Source organism: Heterodontus francisci, chromosome 8 (genome assembly GCF_036365525.1).
Source record: "Heterodontus francisci isolate sHetFra1 chromosome 8, sHetFra1.hap1, whole genome shotgun sequence".
Taxonomy (NCBI): Eukaryota; Metazoa; Chordata; class Chondrichthyes; order Heterodontiformes; family Heterodontidae; genus Heterodontus; species Heterodontus francisci.
In genome coordinates, this window is record NC_090378.1 from 37,774,880 (window position 1) to 37,795,234 (window position 20,355).

The following is a 20,355-nucleotide window of genomic DNA, read 5'->3' on the forward strand; positions in this document are numbered from 1 at the left end:
TGAATCTCCTCTGCACCCTCTCCAGTGCAATCACATCCTTCCTATAGTGTGGCAACCAGAACTGTACACAGCACTCCAGATGTGGCCTAACTGTCGTTTTATACAGCTCCATCATAACCTCCCTGCTCTTGCATTCTATGCCTTGGTTAATAAAGGCAAGTATCCCATATGCTTTCCTAACCACCTTTATCTAGCTGTGCTTCTGCCTTCAGTGATCTATGGACAAGTACACCAAGGTCCTTCTGACCCTCTGTACTTCCTAGGGTCCTACCATCCATTGTATATTCCCTTGCCTTGTTAGTCCTTCCAAAATGCATCACCTCACACTTCTCAGGATTAAATTCCATTTGCCACAGCTCCGGCCATCTTATCAGCCCATCTATATCGTCATGTAATCTAAGGCTTTCCTCCTCACTATTTACAACACCACCAATTTTCGTGTCATCTGCGAACTTACTTATCATACCACCTATATTCATGTCTAAATCATTAATGTACAGTACAAACAGCAAGGGTCCCAGCACTGATCCCTGTGGTACACCACTGGTCACAGGCTTCCACTCGCAAAATCAACTCATGACCATTGCCCTCTGTTTCCTGCCACTAGGCAAATTGGATCCAAAATTGGCTAAATTACCCTGGATCCCATGGGCTCTTACCTTCTTAACCAATCTCCCATGCGGGACCTTATCAAAAGCCTTACTGAAGTCCATGTAGACTACGTCAACTACTTTACCCTCATCTACACATCTAATCACCACCTTGAAAAATTCAGTCAAGTTAGTTAGACACTACTTCCCCCTGACAAAGCCGTGCTGAATATCCCTGATTATTTCCTGCCTCTCTAAGTAGAGATTAATCCTGTCCCTCAGAATTTTTTCCAATAGTTTCCCAACCACTGATGTTAGACTCACTGGCCTGTAATTACCTGGTCTATCCCTGCTACCCTTCTTGAATATTTGTACCACATTCGCTGTCCTCTAGTCCTCTGGCACCGCTCCCGTGGCCAGAGAGGATCTGAAAATTTGTGTTCGAGCCCCTGCTATCACCTCCCTTGCCTCACATGACAGCCTTGGATACATCTCATCTGGGCCTGGGGATTTATCCACTTTTTTAAGCCCACTAAAACATGTAATACTTCCTCCCTTTCAATGTTAATATGTTCAAGTATATCACAAACCGCCTCCCTGATCTCTACACTGACATCGTTCTCCACATTGAAAACAGATGAAAAGTAATCATTTAAAACCTCACCTATGTCCTCCGGCTCCACACACACATTGCCACTTTGGTCCCTAATGGGCCCTACTCTATCCCTGGTTATCCTCTTGCCCTTAATATACTTATAAAACGCCTTAGGATTTTCCTTTATCTCGCCCGCCAGTGTTTTTTCACGTCCCCTATTCACTCTCCTAATTTTTTTTTTAAGTACCCCCTACATTTTTTTTTAGATTGGAGATACAGCACTGAAACAGGCCCTTCAGCCCACCGAGTCTGTGCCGACCATCAACCACCCATTTATACTAATCCTACACTAATCCCATATTCCTACCTATACTAGTGACAATTTATAATGGCCAATTTACCTACCAACCTGCAAGTCTTTTGGCTTGTGGGAGGAGACCGGAGCGCCCGGAAAAAACCCACGCAGACACAGGGAGAACTTGCAAACTCCACACAGGCAGTACCCAGAATCGAACCTGGGTCCCTGGAGCTGTGAGGCTGCAGTGCTAACCACTGTGCCGCCCTATACTCCTCCAAATGCCTCCACTGTTTTTCAGCGCTCCGAATCTGCCTTAAGCCGCCTTTTTTTTCCCCCTGATCCAATACTCTATTTCCCTGGACTTGATAGTCCTACCCTTCACCTTTAACGGGTACATATTGGCTCTGAACCCTCACTATTTCCTTTTTGACTCCCACTGGCCTGATCTAGACTTTGCTACAAGTAGCGGCTCCCAGTCCACTTTGGCCAGATCCTGTTTTATCAAATTGAAATCAGCCTTTCGCCAATTCAGTACCTTTATTTCTGGCCCGTCTTTGTCCTTTTCCATAACTACCTTAAATCTTAGAGTTATGGTCACTATCCCCGAAATGCTCCCCCACTGATTCTTGTGCCACTTGTCCATCTTCATTCCCTAGGATTAGGACCAGTACTGCCCCTTCTCTTGTAGTACTTTCTACCTACTGGTTCAAAAAGCTCTCCTGTAAGAATTCCTCCCCCTTTAAGCCTTTTGCACTGACTATCCCAGTTGATATTCGGTAAGTTGAAATCCCCTCCTATTATTACTCTGTTATTTTTACACCTCTCTGAGATTTGCCTGCATATCTGTTCCTCTATCTCTCCCTGACTGTTTTGGAGGCCTGTAGTACACACCCAGCCAAGTGATTACCCCCCTTTTGTTTTTAAGTTCTACCCATATGGCCTCATTTGAGGAACCTTCTAAGATATCATCCTTCCCTATTGCAGTAATTGACTCCTTGATCAACAGTACAATACCACCACCTCTTTTATCCCCTCCCCTATCATGCCTGAAGATTCTATATCCTGGAATACTGAATTGCCACTCCTGCCCCTCCCTCAGCCATGTCTCTGTGATAGCAATAATATCATAATCCCATGTGCTAATCATCTGCCTTATTAGTAACACTCCTTGCATTAAAGTAAATGCAAACCAGCCTTGCATTTTTCACTTGTGCCTTAACAGGTCTATATTTGCTCTGCCTTCCAGACTGACTGACTCTGTTTCTCACCCCCTACTGCACCTCCACTCTGTAATCCCCCCCCCCCCCCACCAAGAACAGCACTAGCAAACCTCCCAGCAAGGATGTTGGTCCCGTTCCGGTTCAGGTGCAACCCGTCTAACTTGTACAAGTCCCACCTTTGCCAGAAACAGACCCAGTGGTCCAGGAACCTAAAGCCCTCCTTTCTGCACCATCTCCTGAGCCACTCATTCATCTGCTCTATCCTCCTATTCCTATACTCGCTAGCACGTGGCACAGGGATTACAACCTTTTGAGGTCCTGCTTTTTTAATCTGCTACCGAGCTCCCTAAATTCTTGTTCCAGGACCTCATCCCTCTTCCTACCTATGTCGTTGGTACCAATGTGTACCACGACCTCTGACTACTCGCCCTCCCCCTTCAGAATATCCTGCAACTGCTGCGTGACATACTTGACCCTAGCATTAGGGAGGCAACATACCATCCTGGAGTCTCGTTTGCAGCCACAGAAACGCCTATCTGCACCCCCTTAAGATAGAATCCCCTATCACTATAGCTCTTCCACCCCTTTTCCTCCCCTGCTGTGCAGCAGAGCCCTCCGTGGTGCCATGGACTTGGCTGTTGCTACTTTCCCCTGGGAGGTTATTCCACCCCCTTTCCCCCCCCCCCCCCCCCCACCCCAAACAGTATCCAAAGCAGTATATTTGTATGAGAGGGAGTTGGCCACGAGGGATTCCTGCACTACCTGCCTGCGCCTACTACTCCGCCTTTTTCTGCCTGTGCAGCCATTACCTGCGGTGTGACCACCTGACTAAAAGTGCTCTCCACGATGTTCTCAGCATCACGGATGCTCCACAGTGAATCCACCTGCAGCTCCAGCTCCGTAATGCGGGTAGCCAGTAGCTGCAGATGGATACGCTTCCTGCACACATGGTCGTCGGGGACACTGGAAGCGTCCCTGGTTTCCCACATAACACGGGAGGAGCATATCATGGATGCGAGCTCTCCTATCCTGACTTACCCTTAGATTAATTAGTTACTCCCTTAATTAAAAAATACTAATTACACTAGGGGCCTTGTTCTACCTACTGCAATCTAAAGTCCTTAATAAAGTTACACTGAAGTTTTTAAAAAAAAAAAACATTTTAGTAGTACTCACCTTATCACCTAGAGGTTTTTTTTTCCAACAAAAAAAAATGTCCCCTTATTTTTTTAAGCTATTTAAACTACAGTACAAATCTATCCCAAACTGAGTAGCGACAAACCTTGGAAGCAGGTTGTTGTTCAGAGTGTATCTAGATGATGAGAGGAACGCTTTTTAAAAAAAATTAGCATTATTCCCAGCCCCCGTCAGACTGATTTGATGACCAAGTATTCACATTTGACAACCAAACAACTGTCAGGATTTCCATGAATAATTCCAAGTCTTTTTTTTTAAACTTCAAAGCATCTTTAATATGTTTTTGGGGGGCACCTTATTTTCTATTTGAGATTTTTCCCCCCCCACTTCCACCAGTTATCCGATGGCATCTATGTGAGTGACTGTTTTGTGTGCAGGTCATGCCTACTTGGAATGGGGTTGAGGCTGTCCAAAGTCACTTCACGTGAGAGCCTTGCAGCTAACCGATCAGGGAAACTTTCATCCCATCATTTTTGGATTGAATTCAAATTCCAGAAATAAAAAACACACTTGCCCCTACCCTGTGCATTATATGTATGTTCTGGTACTTTTATTTTGGGCCTAGAATAAGTTGGCGGGGGGGGATGGGTGGCGGTGCGGGCAGCAGTATTGATTTGTGTGTAAGACATCCGTCATTGGTCTCTATATCAAAACCAATCTTCCAAGTGTGTTTCACTGTAGAAAACAACTGTTAACCTTTTTTCCGAAGCAACAACATTTTTGTAATTAACAATTGTTTTTATGTTGATGCAAATGAGTTCTGGGTGTATTTCTTTTATCTTTAGATTGACATTGAAAGCTTACTATTGTTAAATCCTAACTTAGTAGAGAAGATGCCACCTCCAAGCCTGCCAAGAAGGAACACAAGGGTGAGTTTTAAATCCTTGGCTCTTGAGTTAGTGTATTTAATGATTAGTACAAAACTATCCTTGATTTATTGATAACTTAAAAATATCTCCAACAAATGTAAATGCAAAACCAATGGTGGGCAAATGGAAAGAAGTATGTGGCGCACATGAACAGAAGTGGGCCATTCAACCTCTCAAACCTGTGTAAACAATTGATACACAATTAAATAATATATATACAATTATACTAATTATATGCAAGTGGTAGGTGTTAATTGGGGTCTTAATTGAGCACTTGTAAGCAAACACTCAGACAGGTGGAAGTTTTTGAGTGAGGAGCTACATGTTTGTAATCCTTTTACTGTACTCAGTTTCACATTTATTGTACAAAGGCTCCAGCATCGTCATTCCACAAGCTTTCTGGAATTTAACTGCTCCCCCATTCAGTTAGATCATGGCTGATCTGTACCACAGCTCCACTTACCCGCCTTTTGCTCAATATCCCTTAACACCCATGTGTTATGACCAGGTGAGAAAGGTGTCTTCACCTAATCTTATTGTAACAGGGTTTTATTTATAAACAGTGTTTTGAGCTCCCCCTTGATGAATCCTTGTTCACCACTTTCCAATTATAAGGCAAAGAAATGAGCATAAACAGGCTTTCTTTGGTTTAAAGGAGAAAAGTGAAATTTATTAAACCTTAAACTTGCATTCTAATAGGGTTCAATCCTACGGATATACGACGCGCCCACGCATGCAGGTAGGGACAGAAAAGAGGAGAGGAAAATATAAGGTGAAAGGTTTGAGGCAGTCTCTGAAGGGGGTTTCTGGTTACTGTTTCTCTGGTTCCAGCTCGCTGTAGAGTCTTTGATTATAGGCAGCTCTTACTTTTCGTTGGGGCCCAGTATTTTTCTTAAACCTTGTTTACTGTAGGAGACTTTTCTCTCTCTTTTGAGGTTCTCGTGTCTTCAATGGTTTCCAAAGCTAGTGTGAGCGAGATGAGAGCAGACAGGAGAGAGATGTTCTCAAGCCAGGAACTTTCTGATTTCAAGCACCGTTTTCTCCAATTTAAAACTCTGTTCAAACCTCTGCAATAGCCAGTTAGTCATGTGACTAAAACTGGTCTGACCACTTCTGCGCATTGGGGAAGCAATGACTGGGTCCCCATTGTTTCAATACTATCTGTTACTATGCAAATATTTTTCCAGTCAGGGGCTTGCAATTTTTAAGTTTTAATGTTCATTTGGTGAAATAATGTGTGTCTTGGCAGGTGGGGGTGCTTACCTGACACTTCCACATCCGGGGAATCAAATGCGATTTGAAGAAAAACCGCGCATTTCGTTACAGGGTTTGAGAGAAATATAAGATGCATAAAGAAAAATCATACATTTCTCTCATTCATTTCCATTCATTCACCAATCTTAAAGCTTATTGAAATGGTCTGGGTGTCAGGGCTGCTTTAATTTTCTCTATTTTGCCCTCAGGATAGTTACTGGGGGCAGGTCTATCCTGAACTCTGAGTCATGCAAAGACTTTTGGCTTCAGGGGAGGGGTGGTTCCCTTTTCCTCTGACTGTGGGGGAGGAGTCTTTGTTACTCTCCCCTTTGTTCTCTGGAACACTCCTACCTGCAGGTATTTGTGCCGACTTAACTGCACTCTCCTGTGACACTTCGACTAGGTGAGGCATCACCTTTACAGTTTCTCTCCCCGTAGAGGTCTCTCTTTGAAACATAGAAAATAGGAGCAGGAGTAGGCCCTTCGGGTCTGCTCCACCATTCAAAAAAGATCATGGTGAATCATCCAATTCAGTACCCTGTTCCTGCTTTCTCCCCATATCCCTTGATTCCTTTGGCATTAAGAAATATATCTATCTCCTTCTTGAATATATTTAATGACTTGGCCTTCATTCTCTACCGCAGAAGGCAATTCCACAGGTACACCACCCTCTGAGTGAAGAAATTTCTCCTCATCTCGGTTCTAACTGGCATACGCTGTATCCTGAGACTGTGACCCCTGGTTCTGGACTCCCCTGTCATCGGGAACATCCTCCCTGCATCTAGCCTGTCTAGTCCTGTTAGAATTTTATAGGTTTCTGAGATTCCCTTTCATTCTTCTAAACTCTAGTGAATATAGGCCTAGTCGATCCAATCTCTCCTCAAACGTCAATCCTGCCATTCCCAGGAGTCAGCCTAGTAAATCTTCTCTGCACTCTCTCCATGGCAAGAACATCCTTCCTCAGATAAGGAGACCAAAACTGCACACAATACTCCACATGTGGTCTCACCTAGGCCCTGTATAACTGCAGTAAGACATCCTTGCTCCAGTACTCACATCCTCTTGCAATGAAGGCCAACATACCATTCGCCTTCCTAATTGTCTGCTGCACTTGCATGCTTGCTTTCAATGACTGGTGTTCAAGGACACCCAGGTCTCGTTGCACCTCCCCCCCCTTTCCTAATCTATCACCATTCAGATAATCTGCCTTTCTGTTTTTTTACAAACAAAGTGGGTAACCTCACATTTATCCACGTTATACTGCATCTGCCATGCATTTGCCCACTTGCCCAACTTGTCCAAATCTCTTTACATCCTCCTCACAACTTACAGTCTCCCCCCCCCCCCGCCCCCCAGCTTTGTGTCATCTGCAAACTTGGAAATGTTACATTTAGTTCCCTCACCAAGTCATTAATATATATTGTGAATTAGAACATGGCTACCCGACCTGAACCCAACGACACGTGTCTGGGTCGGGTCGCTCTTCCGGGTCCGCCATTCGGGTTCGGGTCAGACACAGTGACAGCCAGGACGTCAAGGTGGGGAACACTCCACACTAGTCTGCAGTAAGCGATTCCATCGCAGGCAGAGCACAACCTCTTTAAGATCATCAACTTTATTCCAGTGATCAGGCCAGGCGTGGGGAGAAAATGAAAGGACTTTGGCAGGGTCGGGCTCGGGTTGGATGTGGTTCTGTCTGGCTCGGGTCGGGTTTCATTTCAGACCCGAGCAGGCCTTTATTGTGAATAGCTGGGGCCCAAGCACTGATCCCTGCGGTACCCCACTAGTCACTGCCTGCCACACGGAAAAAGACCCGTTTATTCCTACTCCCTGTTTCCTGTCTGTCAACCAATTCTCAATCCATGCCAGTATATTGCCCTCAATCCCATGTGCTTTAATTTTGCACACTAACCTCTTATGTGGAACCTTATCAAAAGCCTTCTGAAAATCCAAATACACTGCATCCACTGGTTCTCCCTTATCTATCTGACAAATTTACATCCTCAAACTCCAGGAGATTTGTTAAGCATGATTTCCCTTTCATAAACCCATGCTGACTTTGTCCAATCCCGTTTGATTTCCAAGTGTTCTGCTATCGCATCCTTTATAATAGACTCTAGCATTTTCCCCACTACTGATGTGCCGCCAACTGGTCTGTAGTTCCCTGTTTTTTCTCTCCCTCCTTTTTTAAATAGTGGGGTTACATTTGCCACCCTCCAATCTGTTGGAACTGATCCACAGTCTATAGAATTTTGGAAGATGACCACCGATGCATCCACTATTTCCAGGGCCACTTTGTTTAGTACTGTGGGATGTAGATTATCAGGCCCTGGGAATTTGTCAGCCTGTAACCCCATTAATTTCCCTAGCACTTTTTTTTTTACTAATACTGGTTTCCTTCAGTTCCTCCCTCTCATTAGACCCTTTGTTCCCGAACATTTCTGCGAGGTTATTTGTGTCCTCCTTTGTGAAGACAGAACCAAAGTATGTGTTTAATTGTTTTGCTATTTCTTTGTTCCCCATTATAATTTCCCGTTTCTGACTAAGGGTCCTACATTTGTCTTCACTAATCTTTTTCTCTTCATACATTTATAGCAGCTTTTACAGTCAGTTTTTCTGTTTACGGCAAGTTTACACTCCTACTCTATTTTCGCCCGCTTAATCGACGTCTTTGGCTTCCTTTGCTGAATTCTAAACTGCTGCCAATTCTCAGACTTGCTGCTTTTTCTGGCAATTTTATATGCCTCCTCTTTGGATCTAATACTGTCCCTAATTTCTTTTGTAAGCCACGGTTGAGCCACCGTTCCGGTTTAATTTTGCGCCAGACAGGAATGAATAATTTGTTGTAATTCATGCACACATTCTTTAAATATTATCCATTGCCTATCCACCGTCAACCCTTTTAGTAAAATTCCCCAATCTACCATAGCCAATTCGCACCTCATACCTTCATGGTTACCTTTTATTTTTAGATTCAGGTCCCTAGTTTCGGATTCAACTACTTCACTCTCCATCCTAATGAAGAATTCTATCATGTTATGGTCGCTCCTCCCCAAGGGACCCCACCAACAAATTTGTTAACTAATCCTTTCTGATTGCACAATAACTAGTCTAGGATAGCCTGTTCTCTAGTTAGTTCCTGTAAATGCTGTTAGCTACTCTGGGGTGCTTCTAGAGTCTGCATTTACATAGGAGAATGTGGGGACTAACTTTTCACATTTTTCAGGGTTGGTTGACCGGACAGTAGGGGTTTTCATTCAGGATTCCTCCCAGACTTCCTTTGACCTGTCCTCTTGGTCACTTTTTTTTCCCTCTTTTTTTAAACATTTGCCAGCCGTGTGCCTGTCTGTCCCCTTTTGTTCTCGGCAGGGGACCCTTGCAGTCACGAGCCCTCTGCTAGAGGGTTCTCCGAACACCGTTGCAGGACTTAGGATGCAGGTTTCACTGTAGGTTGGTGCTTCCCCTCAACCTGGCTCATGTGGCAACTCCTGCAGTACTCCACCACATCTTTGTGGAGTTTTGGCCAGTCAAACAGCTGTCTTATGCGGGCTTTGGTCTTTCGTATACTGGCATATGCAGCCACTGTGGTCTCATTGGCCCTTCTTAATATTTCTCCCCGGTACTTCTGTGGCACCACTAACGGGTGAACTACTGTCCACTCCTTGCCCTCAGGTCTGTGTGGAGAACTTAATTTCCTCAACAGTACCTCATTCTTTAAATAGTAGCAGTCAGGGACTCCCTCTGCTTCACTTTCGGACTGGGCAGCCTGTGCAGATAAGAACAGAAAAGAGGAGAGGAAAGTATAAGGTGAAAGGTTTGAGGCAGTCTCTGAAGGGGGTTTCTGGTTACTATTTCTGTGGTTCCAGCTCGCCGTTGAGTCTTTGATTGTAGGCAGCACTTACTTTTTGCTGGGGCCCAGTATTCTTCTTAAACCTTGTTTACTGCAGGAGACTTTTCTCTCTTTTGAGGTTCTCGTGTCTTCAATGGTTTCCGAAGCTGGTGTGAGTGAGATGAGAGCAGACAGGAGAGAGATGTTCTCAAATCAGGAGCCAGCAGCTTTCTGATTTCAAACACCATTTTCTCCAATTTAAAACTCTCAGTTCAAACCTCTGCAACAGCTAGTTAGTCATGTGACTAAAACTGGTCTGACCACTTCTGTGTATTGGGGAAGCAACGACTGGGTCCCCATTGTTCCAACACTGTTACTATGCAAATGACTTTCCATTCAGGGGCTTGCAATTTTTAAGTTTTAATGTTCATGTGCCTCAGTCTTGCCTGACACCTTGCAGAACAAAAATCTATCTCCGTGCATGTAACTGTCACTGTGGGCATTAAACATTTATTTCTTGGTTATAAGCTGTAGCAAAAAAAAACATTGAGTACAGTGCAAATTTATACACTTGTACTGTCCACAGGAAGTCTTAATTTAACTGAAAAGGATGAGATGCTACTATGATGTACAATATAATTGGAGATGCAAAAACTACAGTTATGATGGGGAATGTTGATTATCCTAATATTGAGTGGGATAGTAATGGTGTAAAGGGCAGAGGGGGAGGAAGAGTTTCTAAAGTGTGGTCAGGAGAATTTTCTACATCAGGATGTTTCCAATCCAATGAGGTGGGACAAGTGGATCAAGTGTTAGTAGGGGAACATTTAGGGGACAGTGAGCATAGAAATCATAAAAGTTTAGATTAGCTCTAGGAAAGAACAGTCCAGAGTAAAAATAAATAATTGGGTGAGGGTCAGTTTCAATGGGGTGAGAACAGATCTGTGCATCATTAACAGGAGGCACTGCAGCAACTTGCCAAATTTCCCTCGACAGCACCTTCCAAAGCCGTGACCTCTATCACCTAGAACAACCAGGGCAGCAGATGCATCACCTGCATTTCCTCCTCCAAGCCACGCGCCATTATGACTTCATAGAATCATAGAAAGTTTACGGCACAGGAAGAGGTCACTTGGCCTATCATGTCTGCGCCAGCCGGAGAAAAAAAAATGCCACCCAGCCTAATCCCACTTTCCACCATTTGGTTATGACCCTCCAGGCACCTTCTAAATGAAATTAGTTTTTCTGCCTCTACCACCCTTTTCAGGCAGTGAGTTCTAAACATCCACCACCCTCTGCGTGAAAAGATTTTCCCTTATCTCCCCTCTAATTCTTTTGCCAATCACTTTAAATCTATGCCCCCTAGTCACTGACCTCTTTGCTAAGATAGGCACTTTCTATCCATGCCCTCAGAATTTTGTACCTCTTCATCAAATCTCCCCTCAGCCTCCTCTGTCCCAAGCAGAACAACCCCAGCCTATTCAATCTTTCCTCATAGCTGCAATTTTCCAGTCCTGGCAACATCTTCGTAAATCTCATCTGTACCCTCTAGTGCAATTACATCCTTTCTGTAATGAGGTGACCAGAACTGCACACAGTATTCCAGTTGTGGCCTAACCAATGTTTTATATAGACCCAGCATAAACCTCCCTACTCTTATATTCTGTGCCTCAGCTAATAAAAGAGAAGATTCCATATGCCTTCTTAACCACATTATCGACCTGCCCTGCTACCTTCAGGGATCTGTGGACATTCACCCTAAGGTCCCTCACTTCTTCTGCACCTCTCAGTATCCTCCCATTTATTGTGTAATTCCTTTGTTTTTTTTGACCTCCCCAAATGCATCACTTCACACACTTCTTGGATTAAATTCCATTTGTCACTTTTCTGTCCACCTAATCAGTCCATTTGATATCTTCCCGCAGTCTGCAGCTATATTCCTTGCTATCAGCCATGCGGCCAATTTTTGTGTTGTCTGCAAACTTCTTGATCGTTCCCCCGCGTTTACGTCAAAATTGTTTAATATCAGGAATGTCCAACCTTTTTGCGTGAGGGGCCACATTACAATTTTTGTCCTACGTAGGGGGCCAGTAAGCAAATTTCGGAAAAATAAAGACATTAGAAATTTATCTTGCTATTAAAGCAACAAAAATTGTGCATTTTTTTTGTGAACAAGCTTTAAATGAGAAGACTAATTTATTAACTTACTTTCTTATTAGATTGAACACTGATTTAGTGAGATACCTGACATTGACTACTTGTGCAAGCGGGTAGGCAGTGGCGTAGTGGTATTATCACTGGACTAGTAACCCAGAGACCCAGGGTATTTCTCTGGGGACATGGGTTCGAATCCCACCACAGCAGAAGGTGGAATTTGAATTCAATTAATCTGGAATCTGAAACCATTGTCGATTGTTGTAAAAACCCATCTGGTTCATGAATGTCGTTTAGGGAAGGATCTCCTGCTGTCCTTACCTGGTTTGGCCTACATGTGACTCCAGACCCACAGCAATGTGGTTAACTCTTGCATGCCCTCTGAAATGGCCCAGCAAGCCACTCAGTTGTACCTAACAGCTACGAAGTCATAAAAAGGAATGAAACCGGACAGAATACCCTGCATCGACCTAGGCACCGGAAATGACAACGGCAAACCCAGCCTTGTCGACCCTGCAAAGTCCTCCATACTAACATTTGGGGGCTTGTGCCAAAGTTGGGAGAGCTGTCCCACAGACTAGTCAAGCAACACCCTGACATAGTCATACTCACGGAATCATACCTTACAGTCAATGTCCCAGACACTGCCATCACCATCCCTGGGTATGTCCTGTCCCACTGGCAGGACAGACCCAGCAGAGATGATGGGAAGTCTCATGGCATCAGGTCAAACATGGGCAAGGTAACCTCCTACTGATTACCACCTACCGCTCTCCCTCAGCTGATGACTCAGTACTCCACCATGTTGAACACCACTTGAGGAAGCACTGAGGGTAGTAAGGGCACAAAATGTACTCTGGGTGGGTGACTTCAATGTCCATGACCAAGAGTGGCTCGGTAGCACCACGACTGACTGAGCTGGCCGAGTCCTAAAGGACATTGCTGCTAGACTGGGTCTGCGGAAGGTGGTGGGGGAACCAACAGGAGGGAAAAACATACTTGACCTCATCCTCACCCATCTGCCTGGTGCAGATGCTTATGTCATTGACTGTATTGGTAGGAGTGACCACCGCACAGTCCTTGTGGAGACGAAGTCCCGCCTTCACATTGAGCATACCGTCTGTCGTGTTGTGTGGCACTATCACCGTGCTAAATGGGATAGATTTCAAACAGATCTAGCAGTGCAAAACTGGGCATCCATGAGGCGCTGTGGGCCATCAGCAGCAGCAGAATTGTACTCAACCACAATCTGTAACCTCATGGCCCGGCATATCCCCCACTCTACCATTGCCATCAAGCCAGGAGACCAACCCTGTTCAATGAAGAATGCAGGAGGGCATGCCAGGAGCAGCACCAGGCATACCTCAAAATGAGGTGTCAACCTGGTGAAGCTACAACACAGGACTACTTGCATGCCAAACTGTGTAAACAGCATGCGATAGACAGAGCTAAGCGATCCCATGACCAATGGATCAGATCTAAGCTCTGCAGTCCTGCCACATCCAGCCGTGAATGGTGGTGGACAATGAAACAACCAACTGGAGGAGGTGACTCCACAAATATCCCCATCCTCAGTGATGGGGGAGCCCAGCACATCAGTGCAAAAGATAAGGCTGAAGCATTTGCAACAATCTTCAGCCAGAAGTGCCGAGTTGATGATCCATCTCGGCCTCCTCCTGAAGTCCCCAGCATCACAGATGCCAGACTTCAGACAATTCGATTCACTCCGCGTGATATCAAGAAACGACTGAAGGCACTGGATACTGCAAAAGCTATGGGTCCTGACAATATTCCGGCAATAGTACTGAAGACCTGTGCTCCAGAACTTGCTGCGTCCCTAGCCAAGCTGTTCCAGTACAGCTACAACACTGGCAACTACCCTGCAAGGTGGAAAATTGCCCAGATATGTCTTGTACACAGAAAGCAGGACACGTCTAACCCGACCAATTACCGCCCCATCAGCCTACTCTCAATCATCAGTAAAGCGATGGAAGGTGTCATCAACAGTGCCATCAAGCGGCACTTGCTTAGCAATAACCTGCTCAGTGACGCTCAGTTTGGGTTCCGCCAGGGCCACTCGGCTCCTGACCTCATGACAGCCTTGGTTCAAACATGGACAAAAGAGCTGAACTCAGGAGGTGAGGTGAGAGTGACTGCCCTTGACATCAAGGCAGCATTTGATGGAATATGGCATCAAGGAGCCCTAGCAAAACGAAGGTCAATGAGAATCGGGGAAAACCCTCCGCTGGCTGGAGTCATACCCAGCACAAAGGAAGATGGTTGTGGTTGTTGGAGGTCGATCATCTGAGCTCCAGGACATCACTGCAGGAGTTCCTCAGGGTAGTGTCCTGGGCCCAACCATCTTCAGCTGCTTCATCAATGACCTTCCTTCAATCGTAAGGTCAGAAGTGGGAATGTTCGCTGATGATTGCACAATGTTCAGCACCATTCGTGACTCCTCAGATACTGAAGCAGTCCGTGTAGAAATGCAGCAAGACCTCGACAATATCCAGGCTTGGGCTGATGAGTGGCAAGTAACATTCGCGCCAGACAAGTGCCATCTCCAACAAGAGAGAATCTAACCATCTCCCCTTGACATTCAACAGCATTACCATCGCTGAATCCCCCACTATCAACATTCTAGGAGCTACCATTGACCAGAAACTGAACTGGAATAGCCATATAAATACCATGGCCACAAGAGCAGGTCAGAGGCTAGGAATCCTGAGGCAAGTAACTCATCTGACTCCCCAAAGCCTGTCCATCTACAAGGCACAAGTCAGGAGTGTGATGGAATACTCTCCACTTGCCTGGATGGGTGCAGCTCCAACAACACTCAAGAAGCTCGACACCATCCAGGACAAAGCAGCCCGCTTGATTGGCACCCCATCTACAAACATTCACTCCCTCCACCACCGACGCATAGTGGCAGCAGTGTGGACCATCTACAAGATGCACTGCAGCAATGCATCAAGGCTCCTTAGACAGGACCTTCCAAACCCGCGACCTCTACCACCCCGAAGGACAAGGGCAGCAAATGCATGGGAACACCACCACCTGCAAGTTCCCGTCCAAGTCACACACCATCCTGACTTGGAACTATATCGCCGTTCCAGGATTTTGACCCAGCGACAGTGAAGGAACTCCCTTCCTAACAGCACTGTGGGTATACCTACCCCAAATGGACTGCAGCAGTTCAAGAAGGCAGCTCACCACCACCTTCTCAAGGGCAATTAAGGATGGGCAATAAATGCTGGCCTGGCCAGCGTCGCCCACATCCCGTGAATGAATTTTAAAAAAAAAAAGCAAAAACGATATCTGCATGCACACATGATCTGACTCTCGCTCCCGGTTGAAGGGGCTCTGTCTGTGTGTGTGTGTGTGTCTGTGTCCTCTTAGCACTGCCCCACCCTGCACCTCTGGCTGTTTGCTGGCCTGCTTCCTGCTCTCCTGCTGGTCATCTTTCCCTCTCCCCTACAGCAGCCATTCCCATTCACTCGCTAACTCCCTGAACTGCCCGAAAACAGGGGGCGGCCGATCCCAGTGCACCTGCACCGCGAACTGCCAATCAGTGCTCACCCCGCTCGGGCAGCCCACTCGGTCACAGGATTGGCAGACGATATGTTGGACAGCTCTGGTTAATATATACCACAAAAGCAGGGGACCGAGTACTGAGCCCTTCAGAACCCCACTGTAAACAGCCTTCCAGTTAACCATTACCATTTATTTCCTGCTACCAAGTCAATTTTGTATCCAGCTTGCTACATTCCCCTGGATCCCATGAGCTGCTGGGGTTGTTTTAAACCAGACTTCCATGTGAGATCTTGTTAAATGCCTTGCTAAAATTTGTGTACGCTCTGAACTATATCGCTGCTCCTTCACTGTCGCTGGGTCAAAAACCTGGAACTCTCTCCCTAACAGCATTGTGGGTGTACCTACACTATATGGACTGCAGCAGTTCAAGAAGGCAGCTCACCACTACCTTCTTGAGGACAGTTAGGGATGGGCAATAAATAGTGATATTGCCAGTGATTGCTTACATCCCATAAAAGAATTGGAATCAAAGATTGGCAGGCAAAACTGTAATTGAACCATGGGATACCTTTTTAAAAGAGGAGATAGTTCAGCTACAGTTTAGGTACATTCCAACAATGGGCGAAGGGTAGGACAAACAAAGCCAGAGCTTCCTGAATGACGAAAGAGACAGTAAGATGAAGCAGGAAAAGGGTATGTATGACCGATGTCGGGTTGACAATACAAGTGAGAATTCTGCTGAATATAGAAAGTTCAGAGGGACTGTGGGGTGGGGAAAAGGAGCAAAGAGAGTATGAGAAGAGAGCGGCAGCCAACATTAAAAGGAATCCAAAAGTCTCTTATAGGCCTATAAATAGAAAAAGGGTGGTTATAGGAGCAACAGGGCTGATAAGGGATCAAGAAAGATTTATACATGGATGCAGAAGGCATGGCTGAGGTACTCAGTGACTACTTTGCATCTGTCTTCAAGGGAGATGCTGCTGCCAAAGTCATAGTGGAAGAGTAGGTAGTTGAAACACTGGGCTAAAAATTGATAGAGGAGGTATTAGAAAGGTTACATGTACTGAGTTGATAAGTCACCGGGACCAGGTCAGATGCATCTGAGGACACTGAGGGACGTAAGGGAGGAAATTGCGCCAGCACTGACCATAATGTTCCACTTCTTCTTGGATACAGAGATGGTACCAGAGAACTGGAGAATTGCCAATGTTATACTCTTGTTCAGAAAAGGATGCAAGGATAAGCCCAGCAACTACAGGCCAGTCAGTTTAACCTTGGTGATGGGAAACCTTTTCCAAATGATGATCCAGGACAAAATTAAGTCATTTGGACAAATGTGGATTAATTAAGGAAAGCCAGCACGGATTTCTTAAAGTCAAATCCTGTTTCACTAACTTGCTTGAGTTTTTTGAAGAGGTAACAGCGTTGATGTGGTGTACATGGACTTCCAAAAGGCTCTTGATAAAGTGCTGTGTAACAAGCTGCAGCCAATGAAATAAAAGGGGCGGTGTGGTAGCATGTGTACGAAATTGGCTGAGTGACCGAGTAATGAACATTTGTTTTTGTCTTGGAGGAAGGCATATTGTGGGGTTCCCCAAAGGTCGGTTTTGGGACCACTGCTTTTCTTGATCTATATTAACACTTGGGTGTGCAAAGCACAATTTCAAAATTTGTAGAAGATATGCAATTTAGAAGTATTGTGAACTGTGAGGGGGATAGTGATGTCCTCTTGCAGCCTATGAATATAGGCTGGTGGAATGGGCGGACTTATGGCAGATGAAATTTAATGCAAGGAAATGTGGAATGATCTATTTTGGTAGGAAGACCAAGGAAAGGCAATAGAAAATAAAGGATGCAATTCTAAAGTGGGTGCAGGAGCAGAGAGACCTTGGAGTACATGTGCCCAAATCGATCAAGGTGGCTGGGCAGGTTGGGAAAGCGGTTATTAGACTTGTGGGATCTTGGGCTTTATAAATAAAGGCATAAAGTACAAAAGTAAGGAAGTTATGGTGAACTTGTGTGAAACACTGGTTCAGCCTCAACTGGAGTATTATGACCAATTCTGGGCACCACACTTTAGGAAGGATGTGAAGGCATTGGAGAGGCTGCAGAAAAGATTTAAAGGAATGGTTCTGGCGAAGCTGGGGCTGATCTCTTTAGAGAAGTGAAGGTTCAGAGGAGATTTGATAGAGGTGTTCAAAATCATGAGGGTTTAGACAGTAGATACAGAGAAACTTTTCCCATTGGTTGGGAGGGATGAGAACCAGAAGGCATAGATTTAAGGTGAATAGCAAAAGAATAAGTGACATGAGGAAAATCTCTGCCCAGCAAGTGGTTAGGATCTGAATGCACTGCCTGAGTGTGGTGGAGGCAGCTTTGATTGTGGCTTTCAAAAGGGAATTGGATAAGCACCCAAGAGAGAATTTGCATGGCTATGGGGAAATGGCAGGGGAGTGGAACTTAGTTGAGTAGCTCTTACAGACAGTTGGCTCAGACACAATGGGCCGAATGACCTCCTTTTGTGCTGGAACCATTCTATGATTCTATAAACAATTCCTTTTGAGCTAAGTGTCTGAAACTGTATAAAATGTTGAGACTGTTAGCTTCTGTCTTGTTTTCATGTCCATTGTCATGAAACACCTGGATATTTTTCATTTTACCCCTGTGAAACTAAAGCTGCAATCTCTTGCACGCAAAAAAAAAATCTCTACCTCAGTTTTAAATGTTCTCCAGCTCCTGTGGGAAAATTCCAACTCTGGGTTTTATAGCAAAACTCTAGTCAACTGCCTTTTTAAAAAAAAAAAAATTGACAAACCTGTATGGGGGAAAAACTTGAGAAATTAAAAAATTTAATGGGTTAATTTATTGACTTTATATATGATTCTTTTCTTATGAAGATTTTTACATGGCTCTATATATTCACCTGGGCCTGAAGCCCAAAATGGCACTTGGAACCACTTTGCTCAATTTGCTAGGCCAGCACCCCACTCCCAAGCATACAAATTGGTACTTTCCAAATTATCATTTTTTTTTTGTGTGTGGTCTTTGATCTGGATTTCAGAGAATCAGGTGCTGACTTATGTTTTTGTAAAGCACAATCCTGGTATGGTTTGATTTAATGTCTTGCATTATATGTCCTATATATAATATAAAAATAAAATAGCTTGTAAGGGAAACCGGTTATTGTTTAACACATTTGCTGGTTTAGCATCTTGTTACGACCAGGTGAGAAAGGTATTTAGGGGTCTTTTACTGTCTTCACCTGGTCTTATTGTAACAGGGTTTAATTTTAAACATGCTGTGTTTTGAGCTCCCCCTTTGTGAATCCTTGTTCACAATTATAAGGCAAAGACATGAGCACAACAGGTTTTCTTTAGGTTTAAAGAAGAAAAGTGAAATTTATTAAACTTAAACTCTCATACCGTTAATGCCTACGGATATACGACGCGCCCACGCTAGCATTCACACGCGATACACGCGTGCAAATAGGGACAGAAAAAAGCAGAAGAAAAATAGAATGGAGAGGTTTGAGGCAATCTCTAAAAGGAGGTTTCTTGTTACTGTTTCTGTGTTTCCAGCTCGCTGTAGAGTCCTTGATTGTAGACAGCTGTTACTTTTCGTTGGGGCCCAGTATTCTTCTTAAACCTTGTTCACTGTAGGAGACTTTTCTCTCTTGGGGTTCATATGTATTCAATGGTTTCCGAAGCTGGTGAGAGCAGACAGGAGAGAGGTATTCCCAGTCCAGGAGCTAACAGCCTTCTCAGTTCAAAATTCTGTTGGAGTTTTTTGAATTTGAGCTTCCAACAGTCAGCCAGTCATGTGAACAAACTGACCCGACTACGTCTGTTTGTGTATTCGCCATCTTAGTAGTCAATCTGGAATGCTTCAACGTCTGGTAATCAAAAGTCCATTGTGGATTAAATTGGAGCAGAGACTATCTCCTTTGTCCTTTTGAAGTACTTGTCTGTTGATATGCTAATGTCTCTCTCCGGCCAAAGTCTCCAATTGTTTTTTAAAGCTAGTTCTTCACCATCTGCAGTTTAAAATCAATGTTCATGTGGCGAAATTAATTTTCCTCATTCTTAGCAGCTGGGGGGCTTGCCTGACAATCTGTACTGAGAATGAAGGTGACTCCTAGTAGGTACAAGCGTAGGATGGTTGTGAGTGCAATTTTGCCTGTAAGCTATTGTTTTTGACATTGAAAAATGAAAAATTTTGTCTTTCCGTTCCCATTGCAAAAGATTCATACTGGATGTTGAGAAAACAATTTTCTTCTTCAGGTCCCAAGACGTGAATCAGCTCTGCCAAGGAATGGGGTCACAAAGGAAAGTGAGTTGAAATCTACGTACAGATTCTAATGGCAAATGTTTTGCTTCATTATTACTTTGAGAGTTAGAGAGAAAGTTAACAGAATCTTTCCTTGAAATTTAATCGATTTTGTAACATTCTTTAATAGAACAGGTTGGATATAGTCTATGGAAGGAATAGGCTAAATTGTTCTTTGTTAATGCATTGAATATTTTCATTACCAACTGGAAAAGAACCACTCCCCTTCCTTCCTACTAAATGTGCCTTAAAACCAGATGAAAATATGGGAAGATCAATGGCAGATGAAATTTAATATGGACATGTGTGTACATGATGTCATAAATGGTGTTCAAATGGGTAAGGATGCAGTTGAGCTCCAGAGGTGGTATTAGATTCTGCAACCAACATGTTTCATTTCAGAACAGCAATCAACTAAGCTTCAAATCATGCAGTTGTACCAGTGCTCTTGTCGGACCACATCTTGAGTACAGTGTCCAGTTCTGGTCA

General features: G+C 44.5%; 1 protein-coding gene across 2 annotated transcripts in view; it reads left to right on the forward strand.

Moving 5' to 3' along the window:
- kif2c (kinesin family member 2C) overlaps positions 1-20,355 on the forward strand; it is a 104,627-nt gene that overhangs the window by 21,205 nt on the left and 63,067 nt on the right. For both annotated transcript variants that reach the window (XM_068036390.1, XM_068036391.1), the window contains exons 3-4: positions 4,686-4,769; positions 19,821-19,869. In XM_068036390.1, coding sequence (XP_067892491.1) covers positions 4,686-4,769; positions 19,821-19,869 — 133 coding nt within the window. The remainder of the gene's footprint in view (positions 1-4,685; positions 4,770-19,820; positions 19,870-20,355) is intronic.